General features: G+C 45.3%; 1 protein-coding gene across 1 annotated transcript in view; it reads right to left on the bottom strand.

The window, feature by feature from the left end:
* NAPG (NSF attachment protein gamma) overlaps nt 1-16,722 on the bottom strand; it is a 65,347-nt gene that overhangs the window by 24,216 nt on the left and 24,409 nt on the right. Inside the window, exons 8-9 of the mRNA XM_033934869.1 lie at nt 14,957-15,027; nt 2,080-2,158 (exon numbers count right to left, since the gene is read on the bottom strand). Coding sequence (XP_033790760.1) covers nt 2,080-2,158; nt 14,957-15,027 — 150 coding nt within the window. The remainder of the gene's footprint in view (nt 1-2,079; nt 2,159-14,956; nt 15,028-16,722) is intronic.

Raw genomic sequence — 16,722 nt, 5'->3', positions numbered from 1 at the left:
ATTCTGGACATAGTTTAGAGAGCCTTCCAGAGACTCCGATTGCTCAGTGACTAGCAAGGTGATGTGTGGGTGCACGGGAAAAAAAGGTGGCCTGAGAATTTTTGCCGTTCATAACCATGCATTGTGAGGTTGATGGCTGTTGTGGCTCCAGCTTCAATTCCCAGAGCACATCTTTAATAAAGTGAAGCACGGTAGTTGCCTTAAAAAGTCACCGCATGGAGGGATCATCTTCCTGGTTGAGTGGGTCTATCGCCCCCCTGACTTCCGGTCCCTGCAAGGGAACCAGTGCACCCCAGGCAAAGAAACTGTGCTCTGGATCAGTAAAAGCTGGAGTCTGATCTTCAATCCTCCTAGTCCTGGTCCACCTGGTTACTCAGGTTGGATGTCAGATTCCAAAGCAGTGAAGAGGTCTCCTGTAACAGAATCTCTCTCCGGTCCATGAGCCTGCAGGCAGTGCAGTGTCCAGGACCTGTCAAATAGGAGATTAATGAAATCCAGGGTAAACGCCTGAACAAGAAGCCCTATAGACCCCTGCAGGAACTCAGACTGGCCTCTCTTGGGCCCCGCCACTTCCACACACTTGCATTTTGCATATTCATTGTTTGAGGTCTCTCGGAGGGATTTTCTCCCTGCCACCTGGACCTTCTGTGGTTCCCAGCCCTAGAGGACTCAGAGGAGGCTATGCTTGAGGCTTCCGTGCAACACGGTGCATGGACGCTCTTCCGCTGACCATCCGGCACTTAACTGGCATGATGTGGAGGCAGATCAGCCTGAGGAGTCCATTCTAGTTGATTTTGAGCTAAATCAAGGGGTTCTGAGGCAGATGGAGGCTTTAGAAAAAAAAAGATAAGTTTAAAATCCAAAATGGCCACCGCCAGAAAATTCACAGCATAAACAAACCGTTTGTGCTTCCCTGAAGTTTAAAATTTCAGGGAGAGGTTTTCCTATCTCTGGCCCCAGAAACCCTTAAAAATAAAAATGTTTGATACCCCCCTCCCCCCCCCCGATTTTCCCCTTAGGGAATAATGGGCTGTACTCACTGCGCTGTGCTGGTACCTGCCTGTATCAGCTTTCCTCCAGCCTGACTGAAGGGAAAAGTTTTTTTGCCTCAAATTCTTCCAGAAGAGATCAAAAACTGGAGATCTTCAGGCTACCAGTCAGACTGGTAGCTACTGTGACCTCAATCCCCACGGATCCTTGCGCCATGATTGGGGGAGCGAAAACCCCCCCCCCAAAAAAAACAAAAACAAAACATAGCTGGTTCCCTGAAGCCTAAAAGGATTATCACAGGGACATCACAGCCTGCGCTCAAGCGTCTGATAAATCAGAAGACAAGCTAGCTCCCAGAGGAACAGTCCCCGCGCTTCCAAAATGCACAAAGCAGGTTGCCTTAGCAGGTACACCTGGGGTTTTGCCTATGAGCTGCAGACCACCCATGCAGAATCTGCATCCTCTCCCAGGCAGCGCTATCCCAGAAAGGAAGACCTCTAGGCAGCATAAAAAATACCTGAAAATAATTAAAAGTTGAACAGAGTAGATCAGAACACATCTTTTTAGCTCACTTGCAGAAAGAAAACTGGAGAGGGCACTATGCTCCATTGATGAAGGAGGAGATCTGATTGACATCCTTCTGCAAACATATCACGACCAGAGGTAATTCACCTAGAGTACAGATTCCTATGTCCTTGCTACAAAATAGGTATTTCTTCCTAATTTAGAGGTGGGGGCTAATTTTATAACAAGTCCTGATATAATGGTTGTAAACTATATCAGTATTATTACACAGTTCAATATTTTAAAGATTGTTTTATTGCACAGCCTCTCTGGCTTTGCCACTATGCAAAGCAGGGAGATGTCTAGGACCAATCTCTGATGCACTAAACGCTGCCAATTAGCTTAGAGTATTTAATGATATTAGAGTGGCTCACCTGCACCCAAGATAGCAAAATGCAGGGTAAAACAAAGCTGGAGATTTTAAAACTAGAAGAAAAATCCCTGGCTTTATGTTTGTTTTTGCCAAGTAAATATTCACATGGGGCTCCTTGCATTTTCCAGTAAATTAGGCTCATCTTTCATTACCTTATAACATGTTGGATAATTTTCTATTTCTCTGAAAATATTCTTTTCCTTCTGAAGAGACGCTGAAGCTTCATCTAACCTAATTAAGATAAAATCAGTAAGAGTTACTTAAAAGAAAACCAATACAAACAGCTGATGTTTGATTTCCATTATGTTCACAGTAGTTGCTAAAGCTGATGGCTATGCATACTTATTCATTTTATTAATAATAATAATAACAACAGTTTATATACCGCAGGACCGTGAAGTTCTATGCAGTTTACAATGATTAGAAATGCTACAGATTGAGTAGAATTAACATAGTTAAAATCTATTGATTAACAGCTCTAGAGATCAGTTATTGTGGGAGAGATTTTGCAAATCAGCTTCCTATGTACTTTAGGGGTTTTCACTTATGTTCTATCTTTCCCTTTGGGTCTTTACACACTACTACAATAGGAGCTATAATTTAACAGTACTAAAGCCCAGATTCACTAAAGATAGCGACTCAATCGTTGTTGGCTGATTCTCTGGCCGATTTCCAAACAGTGATCGATTCACTATCAAGTTTGCATGCAGGTCTACAGCAGTCGGGTTTTAGGTTCTTAAAACCCGATGCAAAATAGCCAAGCAAATGTTAGTGAATCAATCGATTGGCTATTTTGCTTGGGGTTTTATAAATTTGCATGGCCGGATCAGAAAATGGGTGATCGAGGGGAAAAACACGCACTGGGCCTTTTTGTGAATCGGGTCGGTTAGCAGCGATTGTCGCTAAACCTGTAAAAACAGGTTTAGCGACGATCACTGACTTTAGTGAATCGGGGCCTAAGTGTTACTACAAAAATCCTCTGAACACTTAATTTTGTGTTTATGTTCACCATAATTTTTGCCGCACATAACAATTCTAAATACCTAGGTATAACTACAGAATTACTGCTTTATATCCATATTGACTTACAAAAGGATTTAGAGACAGTATATTATATATAGTATACTCTTTAATCCATTGTACGAGATGTATACTGCTATACTCTTTAATCCATTGTACGTAAAGTTTCCCTTTATTGTATTGAGATATACACTGCTATACTCTTTAATTCATTGTACGTAAAGTTTCTCTTTATTGTATTTACATTTTCTTTCATTGTATTCACAATTTCTTTTATTGTAAACCGCCTAGAAGTCGCAAGATAGCTGGCGGTATATAAAAATAAAGTTATTATTATTATTATTATGAAAAATCAAAGTTTAAAGTCTATCTTGAAATTTATGGCTAGTTCCTTAGCTTAGGCTGCAACATTTTGCAGAAATCTGATTTCTGATCCTGTGAGGCCTGGCCACTGCACAGAGAAGGAACCAATGGCTACTGCTACTGAGGTGAGCCTTGTTGGTCAATAAGTAGCATGGAGGCTGTTCCTTGGAGCAGGTGTCCCTTTAGCCTAGTGTCTCTCAAACCTTTTTTAGCTCTAGCACACTAAACGTAGCAAATGTTTTTCGTGGCACGTTATAATTGAAATTATAAAATTGCAAAATCAACAAAAAATTAAATTTGGGAGTTATTTATTTAAAGTTCTTTAAGCTATGTATGGGTAATTGTAACAACAATGAAACTAAAGTAGATAGAATAGAAATGCTAAAGTAGATAGAATAGAAATGCTAATCAATGCAATGGATGTGCTTGTTTGAGTGCAAATTAACTCAAAACGTGGCTCGACAGTCGACAAGTAAACACGCATTTCATCATTCACATCTGCAGTCGTTCTCTTTTTTATTATTTAATTTCTGTCAGAGCTGAAAATTCAAGTTTGCAAAGATAAGAAGATCCAAACAGTAATAAAGCCTTGATTGCTTTGTTGCTCAAGTTAAGATAACTACTACATAAAAAAATAAAATTACTTGCCGTTAGTTTTCAAGGACCAATCAAGTCAAAGAATGATGCTCTGAGCAATTGTATCCTTATGCACACAGACGCATCTGGCCAGTTTTATCCTTATACACACAGATGCTCACACATTGACAGACTCTTGCGTACACAACGTACATGTCATCTATTCTAGTGTATATTTATGAAGGGAATTTTTAAAAATAACATAAAATTCTGGAATCTCTCATTTGAGAGACACTGCTTTAGCCCTTTGGGTATTTAAGGATCTCTTTAAGATGCCCATGTATGCTGTCTGGGAAAGATGGAAGGCTAAATGGTAGGCTAGAAGAAATCTAGTCAATTAAAAGTTTCCTGGCCATTAGAAAACTAGGGATGGAATGAAGCAAATCTCACGTGGCCCAACTACTATGTCACTTTTCAGCAGCTAATGGGATTAAACAAAATACAAGCTGTGGCTGTACTTTCAAAATAGACAAATCTAAAAATAGAAGCGGTGGCTCTTAATTTGGCCCGTCTTTGCTTTGAAAGCCAAAAGCTAGTATCAGCAAAATAGCAACTGCTGAGCATACATTCTTTTGGTTTTCTTATGAGAAAACATACCACTGTACACAATTATCACAAATTGTTACAAAATTAGATATCAGAATGACGTTTACTTTAGAGTTCACCGATATAAGGTAGATTTGGCCAGGGCAGCAAAGTTTCTGTTTTGAGGGATGATAACTAGTTGGCGATATGTCCAATATACAACACTTGGGTTATTCATGGCATGCAGGTGTAGAAAGGGGTAGTTACATCCTTTCTGACCAATTCTCCTGATCTGTTACTTTTGTATAATTTATAGTCATACACAAATTTTGCCTAAAGACAAAAAGTCTTGATCATAAACTATTTGGTATTGCTCTTTTAAGACTAGGGACATAACTAGTTTTGGGGGGTTTGCACACCTGTATCATATAGGGGAGCGGTTTGTAGACATCAGCAGCTTTCAGCGTGTACAAAGGCAACCAAAGGAGAAATATGGAATGCAGTGCTTTTGGTATTGGCAACCTAAGCAGTTCATATGCAATGAATCGGCCAAAATGGGGAGGACTGGGAATGACTAATTCTTCTCTTGCAAAGGCAGGCAGATATGCTGGCATGTTTCAATACTCTTGTCAACTTGTCCTGCTTGAAACTCCCAAAATGCATAAAGATAAATGTCCCAACACTAATCCTTTGGTTCTACTGCTTGCAAATTTAATTCTATAGTCCACCATTATGCCTAGATAACTTATGGACCATCTGCTCTGCGTTACTGCAGCCTAAGCCTGGGAGCCAGCCCCATCAAGTATTTTCTTATTTTCTGCTTGAACAGCTAGCATACTTTATTACCGTATCTACTGTATGTACTTTGTACTAATCTAACCTACTCTGGCAATTTAAAAGGGGGTAAAAACTGTGCTCTTTGAGCCCGGTGACAGTTTGAGCTAGGGTAGCTCTTTTGATGCTGTTCCTCTTTGGTTGTTGTGTATTTGTTTATATTATTTAGTGCGATTGTATATGTAATTTTTATTCCCGCTTAGATTTGTGGATAGGCAGGTTATAAATAATTTTAAATAAATAAATTATCTTATTTTGTGTCTATGGAAAAAAAGTTCTGTGAGTTGCAAGACAACTGGTTAACTTTGCAGAAAGAGTAAAGGAACATACTGGAGATGTCCAAATCAACTAATTTAAAAAGAAAAAAAAGACACCATTTTGTAATGAACAAAACAAATCGTTCCAATTCTTTTGCTCATATATTTTTTACAATTTTACAAATACCAAACTCAAGCACGGATATAAAAATTAATTTTAATGTTCCAATATTTCCTATTGCCAGATCTGCCTCTTCATTTTTTTGAGTTTGCGCATTGCACAGGAAGGTAGTATATGTCAGATGGAGTAGCATGAGATTCAGTCAGGGAGCTTAAAATTCTGATATTACAATTAAGCAGCATTATAATGTGGTAAATGATTGGGTTGCTGCTGAGGGTGATTATCCATCTAAGAGAAGAGGGATATTTTTGGTGGGTGACTACATTTTCAATTGCAGCAGTACAGAATATGTTATTGTATTTGCACTGGATTGAGATTAATTTCATGACTATTCAAATTGATTGTATTTTTTAAAAAATTGTTTCATTCTTTGCAAACTGCTTTGTACTGGCATTATGCCCAAAAAACGCAGAATTGAAACCTTCAAATTAAATGACACTCTATTGCTCTAGTGCTGCTTCCCCTCCACAACTTGAAGACCAGCTGAATTTTTACCATCCTGTGTTAGAATGACGATGATCTTTATATTATAATTCCTTAGGGGGTCATTTTACAAAGGCGCTGTAGCGGTTTAGTGTGCAGAATACCGCGCGTTAAACCGCCTGTCACGCTAGTACTAACGCCTCCATTGGCGTTAGGATTTTAGTCTGCCACGGGGGTTAGCGCGTGATGAAATGTCCGACGCGCTAACCCCCGTAACGCGCCTTGATAAAAGGAGCCCCTAGTGTTATTATTGTATAAAGATTTTACATATTTTTTTTTTACTTTATATATCACATAGTACCATATTGGTTCCAGTGTCTTTGGGAGGTGTATAGACCAGGTAGAGCTCTGTGATCAGTTGGAAGTATGAAGTTAGTATGTCAATCAATTATGAATACAAGATATGTGTTTACAAAAATGAAAATGTTTATGACTGCTGGAATGTTTCAGTGGAATAACTTATCCAGTCAATTAAGATTATGTGTTGAACATTCTACCTTTAAAAAACTACTTAAATTAAGTAGCTCCTTTTACAAAGGTGCGCTAGCGTTAACGCACGCACCAGATTAGCACGCGCTAAAGTGTGCGCTAGCCAAAAATCTACCGCCTGCTCAAAAGGAGGCGGTAGGCGGCTAGCGCACGTGGCAATTTAGCACGCATTAAGGCCCTAGTGCGCCTTTGTAAAAGGAGCCCTAAGCTAATAATCGATGCCTACTTATGATACGGCATGTGAATTATTTCTTTGAAATTGTACTGTTCTTCCCAGTTCTATTCAATGAGCAATTATTGAAAGTACCTTTAAGTGTATTACTATTATAAATATACTAGCTGATCACCCAGCGTTGCCCGGATATTTATTTATTCTAATGTTCTATTAATCATGCTGTTGTACTGTCTCCGAAGCTCTAGATGTAGTAGCTCTCTCTTTCATATCCTATTGTCGGGCCTCAGGTTGTTGTATTGTCTCCGAAGCTCTAGATGCAGTAGCTCTCTCTTTCATATCCTGTAGTCAGGCCTCAGGCTGTTGTATAGTCTCTGAAGCTCTAGATGTAGTAGCTCTCTCTTTCATATCCTGTAGTCAGGCCTCAGGCTGTTGTATAGTCTCTGAAGCTCTAGATGTAGTAGCTCTCTCTTTCATATCCTGTAGTCAGGCCTCAGGCTGTTGTACAGTCTCTGAAGCTCTAGATGTAGTAGCTCTCTCTTTCATATCCTGTAGTCGGGCCTCAGACTGTTGTACTGTCTCTGAAGCTCTAGATGTAGTAGCTCTATCTCTCTGATCCTGTAGTCTGCCCTCAGGCTGTTGTACTGTCTCTGAAGCTCTAGATGTAGTAGCTATATCTCTCTGATCCTGTAGTCCGCCCTCATGCTGTTGTACTGTCTCTGAAGCTCTAGATGTAGTAGCTCTATCTGTCTGAACCTTTAGTCCACCCTAAGGCTGTTGTACTGTCTCTGAAGTATTTTTTTCCCAGATAGTAAGTGATACGTATACCAAGTTTGGTTGAAATCTGTCCATGCATTTCAGAGTTATGCTGGAACATACATGCATACACACACACACTTCCGATTTTATATATATAGATGTATGATGATCTTATTGGGTCACTGTGTAACAGTTTGTCCATATTTTTGTGTGTGTTACCTTGTAAATCGCTGAGATTTTTGGCAATATAAATATTTTTAAAATAAAAAATAAATAAATCTTCTAGCTGCAAAATGCTCTTTGCCTTCCTTTATGCTGCCAACTATCTTAACATTCCACATTCTAAAAGCCTTGAATGGTCTTGAGCAAAATGAATTTCATACTACTTTCATGGTAGCATCTATTCCTGACCTGAAATGCAGAGTGAATTTAAAGTGCAGCAAAGTCTGCAAAAAGATAAGGATGATATCTGTGGTCTACGCCAAATTTGCTCTATATCCAAATTTTTATGTCCAAAATCATTGAATATACTAATTCATTCAATGATTATCTCAAAAATTGATTATTGCGATGCGTTATTTAAGGGAATGGCTCAAAAGGAAATTAGGCGGTTGCAAATAATCCAGAATGCTTCCATTAAACTAATTATGAAAGCAAAGAAGTTTGATCATGTGACTCCTTTACTTCAAAAAGCTCATTGGCTTCCAGTGTCTCATTGTATTCTATATAAATTATGTTTGCTTACATTCAAATCTCTCTTATTTAAGACTCCAGCTTTTATTTATAAAGCATTGATACCATATAATTCTTCTAGATTATTGAGATCAAATGACCAACATTTATTGGTCATTCCCTCTCTTAAAATTATCAATACTCGACTGCAATTTATCTTTACTATTACGGCACCTCAGACTTGGAATTCACTCCCACTTTACTTAAGAGAGGAAAAGAATTTGGAAAAGTTTAAGAGCAAACTTAAGAGTTTTCTTTTTAAAGATGCATTCAATATTTAATTGAATTGCCTACTGCTCGTCTGTTTATTTTTAAACCTTCTATTCAGTTTTGTCTTTCCCTTCCAGTTGTGCTTAACCTCTAATTGTTGACTCCTACATTACTTAGATTGTATTTCTTTCCTTGCCTTGCCTATTGTTTTATTGTGTTCGAAAATGAGTTTTTTACTATATTTTGCAAACTTAGTCCCTTTGTTAGTTATGTATGTTTATTTTATGTATATTTTAACTATGTATTTTGCTGATTTGTATATCGCTTAGAATTTGGAATAGGCGATTAATCAAATTGTAAATAAACTTGAAACTTGTCTTTCCTTAAACCATCAATGGTGAAGTTTCTCTATTTGTTATATTGTTAATCAGAACTGTTTGGTTAGGTTGTTCCTGACAACACATTTATCCATTTGTCTCTTTACCTAGTAAAGATTAAACAGAAGGAGAAATTAGGTTCTTACCTGCTAATTTACTTTCTTTTAGCTTCTCCAGACCAGTAGAGGTTAATCTTTACGAATGGGTATATATCCAATCATGACCAGCAGGTGGAGACTGAAAACAAAACTTTGGGACAGTATATACTATCCTCCCTTCTCTATTTCCCTCAGTCTGCCGAATAGCCAAGCAGAACCAAGAACTGGAAAACAGAAAGAAAACAATACTCCGAACAGGAGTAACAAATAACATACCCAAATGCTGTTGGAAAATGCAGAGGAGAAATACCCGAAGGAAAATGTCCCCACAGCTCGCCAGCTAAGCCAGCCGAGCCACAGCCGCTGTTCTTTAATTCTCCCCGGCCCTAGAAAAATACTAGAACCCGCAGCAAAAAACAAAAACTGCCCGCGAAACAGCCCCAACAACAACAACAACAGACAGGGTGGGGACCTCTACTGGTCTGGAGAAGCTAAAAGAAAGTAAATTAGCAGGTAAGAACCTAATTTCTCCTTCTTTAGCACTCTCCAGACCAGTAGAGGTTAATCTTTACGAATGGGACGTACCAAAGCAGTCCCTCTCACGGGCGGGACCCCCGAAGGGCCGATACCAGAACACGCTCACCGAACACCGCGTCCCGACGCGCCTGAACATCTACCCGATAATGTCTAACAAATGAATGCAAGGAGGACCAAACCGCAGCCTTACAAATATCCACCGGAGGCACGAGCGACGACTCAGCCCAAGAAGCCGCCTGACCCCGAGTAGAATGAGCCTTGAGAAACTCCGGAACCGGCTTCTGACTCAGAAGATAAGCGGAAGCAATCGTCTCCTTGATCCAGCGCGCAATAGTAGCCTTAGAAGCGCCAGTCCCCCGACGAGGACCCGCCAGAAGGACAAAGAGATGCTCGGAGCTCCGAAAGTCCCGGGTCCGCTGCACATTAGCGCGGAGGACCCGACCGACATCCAACTTGCGCAGCTGCCGTTGCTCAGAAGAGCCCTCCCGACTACCCAAGACCGGGAGGACCACCGATTGATTGACATGAAAAGGAGACACTACTTTCGGCAGAAAAGAAGGAACAGGCCGCAAAACAACCCGCTCCCTCGAAAATTCCAAGAAAGGAGCCCTACAAGAGAAAGCCTGTAGCTCAGAAACCCGCCTAGCGGAAGTAATGGCCACCAAATAGACCGACTTCAGCGTAAGGTCCTTCAAAGAACAGCCATCCAACGGCTTGAACGGCGGGCGCACCAAAACCGAGAGAACCAGATTGAGATCCCACGAGGGAATCGAGGGCCGAATGGGAGGCCTGAGCAACTTGGCCGCCCGAAGAAAGCAAATTACATCAGGAATGGCCGACAAACGCTGACCTGTCACCAGCCCCCGAAAAGCCGACAGTGCCGCCAGTTGAACCCGGAGAGAAGACCAAGCCAGGCCTCTATCCAGGCCAGCCTGCAAGAACTCTAGAATGTTAGGCAGGGAAGCGCGAAAAGAGACCACTCCCTGCGCCCGGCACCATTCCTCAAAAAGACGCAAACCCGCACATAAGCCCGAGAGGTAGAAAACCTCCGGGACCCCAAAAGTGTAGAGATCACCTTATCTGAATATCCCTTCTTACTAAGGCGGCCCCTTTCAAGAGCCAAGCCATAAGACAAAAGGGAGACGGGTCGAACATGGGAATGGGACCCTGCGTCAGAAGATCGCACACGAGAGGCAGAGGAAGAGGATCCGCCACCAGATGCCTCACCAGATCCGCATACCACGGAGAACGAGGCCAATCCGGAGCCACCAAAACCACTAGCCCCGGATGGCGAACAATGCGAAGCAGCACTCTGCCCACTAATGGCCAAGGAGGGAACACATACAACAGCCCCTCCGTTGGCCACGGTTGGACCAGAGCATCCAGACCCTCGGCCAGACCGTCCCTGCGACGACTGAAGAAGCGGGGCACTTTGGCGTTGCCACTTGTGGCCATCAGATCCATCAGCGGCTGCCCCCAAGCCTGCACTATCAACTGAAACGCCACGGCGCCGAGACACCACTCTCCTGGATCCAAGAAGTGACGACTGAGGAAGTCCGCCTGAACATTTTCTACCCCGGCAATGTGAGAGGCCGAGAGGTCCAGAAGATGTGACTCCGCCCAAACCATGAGCCGAGCCGCCTCCTGCGCCACCTGAGTGCTCTTGGTGCCCCCCTGACGATTGACATAAGCCACCGCCGTGGCATTGTCCGACAGGACTCTGACCGACTTGCCCAACAACAGGGAGTGGAAAGCCAACAGCGCCAGCCGGACCGCTCTGGTCTCCAACACGTTGATCGACCAGGAGGCCTCCTCCGCGGACCAGGTACCCTGAGCTGAGTGACCCAAACACTGAGCCCCCCAACCCAGGAGACTCGCATCCGTAAGGAGCACCGTCCACTGCGGAAGATCCAGACCCACCCCCTGAACTAGGTGAGGGGTCTGGAGCCACCAACGCAGACTGCAGCGCGCCAAGCCTCGCAGGGGAACCGGAACATCCATCCCGTGCCTCTGGGGAGACCACCTCCGGAGCAGAGCATACTGAAGAGGACGCATGTGGGCCCGCGCCCACCTCACCACGTCCAGGGACGCCGCCATCGACCCCAAGACCTGGAGGAAATCTCGCGCCCGAGGACACCGGGACGCCAAAAGCAGGCGAATCTGAGATTGCAATTTGCTCACCCGGGCCTCTGGGAGGAAGACCTTCCCCAAGGAGGCGTCGAACAGCACCCCAAGGTACTCCAGACGCTGAGCCGGGACCAACCGGCTCTTGGAAAGGTTGACCACCCAGCCCAGCGACCGGAGAAACTCCACCACCCGAGCCGTAACCCGGGAGCTTTCCTGCAACGACTTTGCCCGAAATAACCAGTCGTCCAGGTAGGGGTGTACCAGGATGCCCTCCGACCGCAAGGCTGCCGCGATGACCACCATCACCTTGGTGAACGTCCGGGGAGCCGTGGCCAGCCCAAAGGGAAGCGCACAGAACTGATAGTGCCGACCCAAGATCGCAAAGCGCAGGAAACGCTGATGAGAGGCCCGAATGGGAACATGCAAGTAGGCCTCCGTCAGATCGAGAGAAGTGAGAAACTCCCCCGGCTGAACCGCCAGAATGACCGACCGCAGAGTTTCCATACGGAAAGAGGGAATCTTGAGAGCCCTGTTGACCCCTTTCAAATCGAGGATGGGCCGAAAGGTCCCCTCCTTCTTGGGCACCACAAAGTAAATGGAGTACCTGCCCGTGCCCCACTCCGGAGGGGGCACTGGCACAACTGCCCTGAGATCTAGCAAGCGCTGAAGGGTCTGGCGAAAAGCCTGCGTCTTCCCAGGAGTCTGACATGGAGAAGCGAGGAAAAAGTCCGGCAGAGAGCGGGCGAACTCCAGGGCATAACCGTCCCGCACCACCTCCAGGACCCACTGATCGGACGTGATCTCGGCCCATTTGGGGAAAAAGTCGCGCAGCCGGGCCCCCACCGGAACCAAAGGGGGCGCCGGCAAGGCGTCAATGTGCAGGACGGGAAGCGGGGGAACCGGCGGAGGGATTCCCTGCCCCCCGACGGGCCCCCCGAAAGGGCTGCATGCGCTGGAAGAACCGACCCCGGGAAAACCCCGGAGACTGGAAAGAAGCAGCCCCACGCCCAGGGCGATACTTGCGAAATTCCCGCAAACGCCCCCGGGCCGCACCATCCCGAGACGCAGGGCGGGAACGGTCCTCCGGCAGACGGGGCACTTTCGAGTCCGACAGAGTCTGAATCAACTTATCCAATTCCTCCCCAAATAAAAACGACCCCCGAAAGGGAAATTTAGTAAGCTTAGCTTTGGACGCAGCATCCGCCGCCCAAGCGCGCAGCCACAAAACACGCCTTGCGGCCACGCCAAAAGCCATAGACTTAGCCGAGATCCGCACCAAGTCATAAAGAGCATCTGAGAGGAATGAGGCAGCCATCTCAATCTTCGCTACCTCCTGATCCACCAGAGACCAGTCATCAGACTCCCGATCCAAGACACGCTCCGCCTACTGAAATACGGCGCGAGCGATCAGTACCCCACAAATAGCCGCCTGGACCCCAAAGGCCGAAACCTGAAAATTTTGCTTAAGCAAGTTCTCCAACTTGCGCTCCTCGGAGTCCCGCAAGGCAGAACCGCCCTCAACAGGCACGGTATGCCGCTTGGAAATTGCCGAGACCACCGCATCAACGACTGGCGAAGCTAACGTAGCCCGATCCCCTTCTGGAATGGGATACAGGGGAGCCATGCTGCGTGCCAGCCGAAACGGCATCTCCGGCGTTTTCCACTGCTCTAAAATAATATCCCGAATATCCTGATGCATAGGAAAAGAGCGGGAAACGGAACGGATCCCCCGTAACAGAGGGTCCCCCACACGCGGAGTCTCCGGCGGCGCGTCCTCAAAACGCAAAACCGAAGAAACCTGTTGAATAAGGTCAGGCAGCTCATCTCTCTGAAAAAGGCGCACCACGGACGCCTCTTCACCGGAGAACGGGAAACCCGACAACCCGCCGCCAGCTTCCGTCCCCTCCAGAGGGTCCTGGAATTCCTCCAGAGGGTCCAGGTCCTCCTCCAGACCGACACGTTCCTCCGACCACAAATCCTCGTCCCACGAAACCCGCGGACGCTTGGACAAGGGAGGCGGCGGAGGGGACGCCACACCAGACGAGAGAGGCAAAGCCGCAGGGAGCGCGGAGGAAACCCCACCCCCCGAAACCCCCTGGGCGCAACCGGGACCCCCAGCCGCCTGAAAATAGGCTCTGCATAAGGAAAAAAAGAAATCAGGAGAAAAACCCCCCGAGGGTCCCAAGGGACTCCCTGCCATAGACAAAACAGGGGGAAGGTCACCTGAGGTGGAAGACAAAATGGAGGGGCCAGACAGAGAAGATGGCGACTTTCCCGCCAAAAAAGCTCCCTCCATAGCCTGTAGCGGCTGAGAGACCTGAACAGTCTCAGCCGCTAAAGCAGGCAAGCCGGCATCAGCTGTCAAAAAATCAGCTGAGAGGGAATCCTCAAAAACCCGACCGTCGGCGGCTCGGGGAATCCCTCCGTGGGCGGATGGAGAAGACCGGGCTTCTCCACTGCTCCCTGCCGACTCGCGAGGCACCATCGGCGGGGAGCTCTGGGCGCCTGCAGCCGTTGCCGACGGAGCTCCACCACCTCACTGACCCAAACCGCCGAGTTCAGGCCGGCCGCGAGTGCCTCGCGGCTGGACCTAATTGTCTCCCCTTCCCCCGGAGAAGGGCACAATTGCTCCATACGCGATCTAGCTATAAAAAAGTGCCGGTTAGTTGAAAAAAATACAGTAAAATACAGTTTTCTTAAAGGGAAACAACCCTCCAGACCAGCACTACCTCAGGATTTTTTTTTTTTTTTTACAGAACAGACTCCACAGGCTCTCGAAGCAATATGCCTTGCTTGATTTAGGGGGCAAGGCTTACTGCTGAGGCTCCTCTAAAAAAATGTGGGGAGGTGGAGGAAGTGGGGGGAGGGACCCCACTCGAGACCCGCCGGGTTTGACACCCCCGAGGTCGGACGAACCCCCAAACAGGGTCCGCCCAAGCTCCGTCCGGCCAAAAACAGGGACAATAAACCCCCTAAACAAATTCCAACAGCCCTACCAAGGGAGATGGGTACAGATCACATCAACATCTGCTGGAGACTGAAAGAAGACTGAGGGAAATAGAGAAGGGAGGATAGTATATACTGTCCCAAAGTTTTGTTTTCAGTCTCCACCTGCTGGTCATGATTGGATATATACCCATTCGTAAAGATTAACCTCTACTGGTCTGGAGAGTGCTAAAGAAATCACATTTCCAAAGGAAAAAAAAATCCCATACTTCCAAAGACGTACCTGCGTGCTCTTACGAGAAGTCGTGAGGCCTTTCCCAACAATTCTACAGCCTGACGTAAACGTTCTTCATTCTTAATGAGCAGTGCAAAGGAAAAACACAAAGGATTAGCTTTCGTTCTCTAGTGCTTTTAATAATTCTACTAAAGCTAAATGCCTTCAAATAAGAAAATAAAGTTTTACACAATACCGTCCCATTTCTATACCTGCTATGTACTACCACATCTTTGCTTTTTATTCAACACTAATGTCTTCTGCCTTGCCTGTATTCTGTTAGAACACGATCTGCTTTCAAGTATACCTATTCATTTAGTGGTTAATAAGTGCCTACAATAGGGATGTTATGATAGGGTATACATTCTGTTATAGAAGGCAGAGAAGCCTAGGGGATAGTTCCCCCCCTCCCCTCCAAGAAAACAATACCTGAAAATAACCTGGGTCTGAGGGTAGTTCCTGAAATTCCTTTGTACAGTTAGGGTGGCCAATGGCAGGAGGGAGGTAGTAGTTGACTGGGAAGACCGTGTAGTAGGTGGCAGGGGTGGGCAATCTCTCAAATTCCCAGATGACAGATTTCCCTGAGCATTGTGAACGACTAAATATTGCTCAACAATTGAGCTGAAAAACTAATTTGCATAGGATACAGAACTGTATAAAAGGCTGTCCAGAAGGGTGCAAGGCCCTTTTTGAGCCCAAGAGGGGGCTCAGAGAGGAAGGGGATAGAGGTCTCCAAAAGACGCTGGGGTGACTTTAGGAAAACCTGATTAGTGGAAGTGGCACTTCACCTGAGTGTACAGGTGAACAGGAATTAGGATTCCTTGGCTGTGGAGCCCAAGAGAGAAGGATATCAGTCTCTGAATTTTTCTTAGAGACCACAGTCTCCTGCAGGCGACCCTCATGGGGAGGAATGCTGGCTTTGGCCTAACTCCCAGTAAGTGACCAGAGTGGATCCGAGTGGCCAGAGTGATCAGTGGACAGAGCAGATTGACCAGAGTGGACCCAAGTGACATGGAAGTTCTACTTAAGAGAAATATTCCCATTTGCCAATCAAGGAGTGATCAGGGACCCGGGGAAAAGTAGAAAATCGAAGATTCTTAGGAGGGGACCGGAGTGACCAGTGGATGAACCACAGTGGATCTAAGTGACTGGAGTGACCAGTAGATGGACCTGAGTGATCGGCGTGACTAGTGTACGGACTGGCCACATCATAGATTTTCAGTGGCACTAACCTGACAATGTCACCTACTATTTCCTCAGGCCACTTTGACACTATCCAGATAATGCTAGGGTGGTCCATGGGAGGAGACTGGGCAGAGCTGGAAGTTACAAGTGATATTCAGATCACTAACTAGATAGGTATCCGGGTAAAATTAAAACACAAAAAGGCTGCACTAACATTATCCTGTTAGCAATCTGGTTAGTGGTCTGTAAACATCACTGCTATCTGAATGGCACTTTGGGGTTGGCACTGAAACCAGATATTCGGCACTGGCTGGTATCTCGACACCAGTGCTGAATATTTGATTTCAACTTAATCATGGTGGCCAACGTTTTGTCTAATATTTATTTTCACCTCATTTTGTATTGCTTTTGTTTACATTACACTACAAATAATTCTTATATACTACTATTTACCATAAAGTCCAATGCAGATTACAAGATAAGAAGAAGTCAGACAAACCCTGAGAAAAATATTTATCATATGACTAGAATAAAATCAGACCTCCAGATATTTTAAAAATAAGAGGCCTTTAGCATCTTGTAGAATAACA

This window comes from Geotrypetes seraphini, chromosome 2, assembly GCF_902459505.1.
Source record: "Geotrypetes seraphini chromosome 2, aGeoSer1.1, whole genome shotgun sequence".
Taxonomy (NCBI): Eukaryota; Metazoa; Chordata; class Amphibia; order Gymnophiona; family Dermophiidae; genus Geotrypetes; species Geotrypetes seraphini.
Note: the sequence above shows the minus strand (reverse complement) of the source record. Positions and strands in the feature narration are given on the sequence as shown.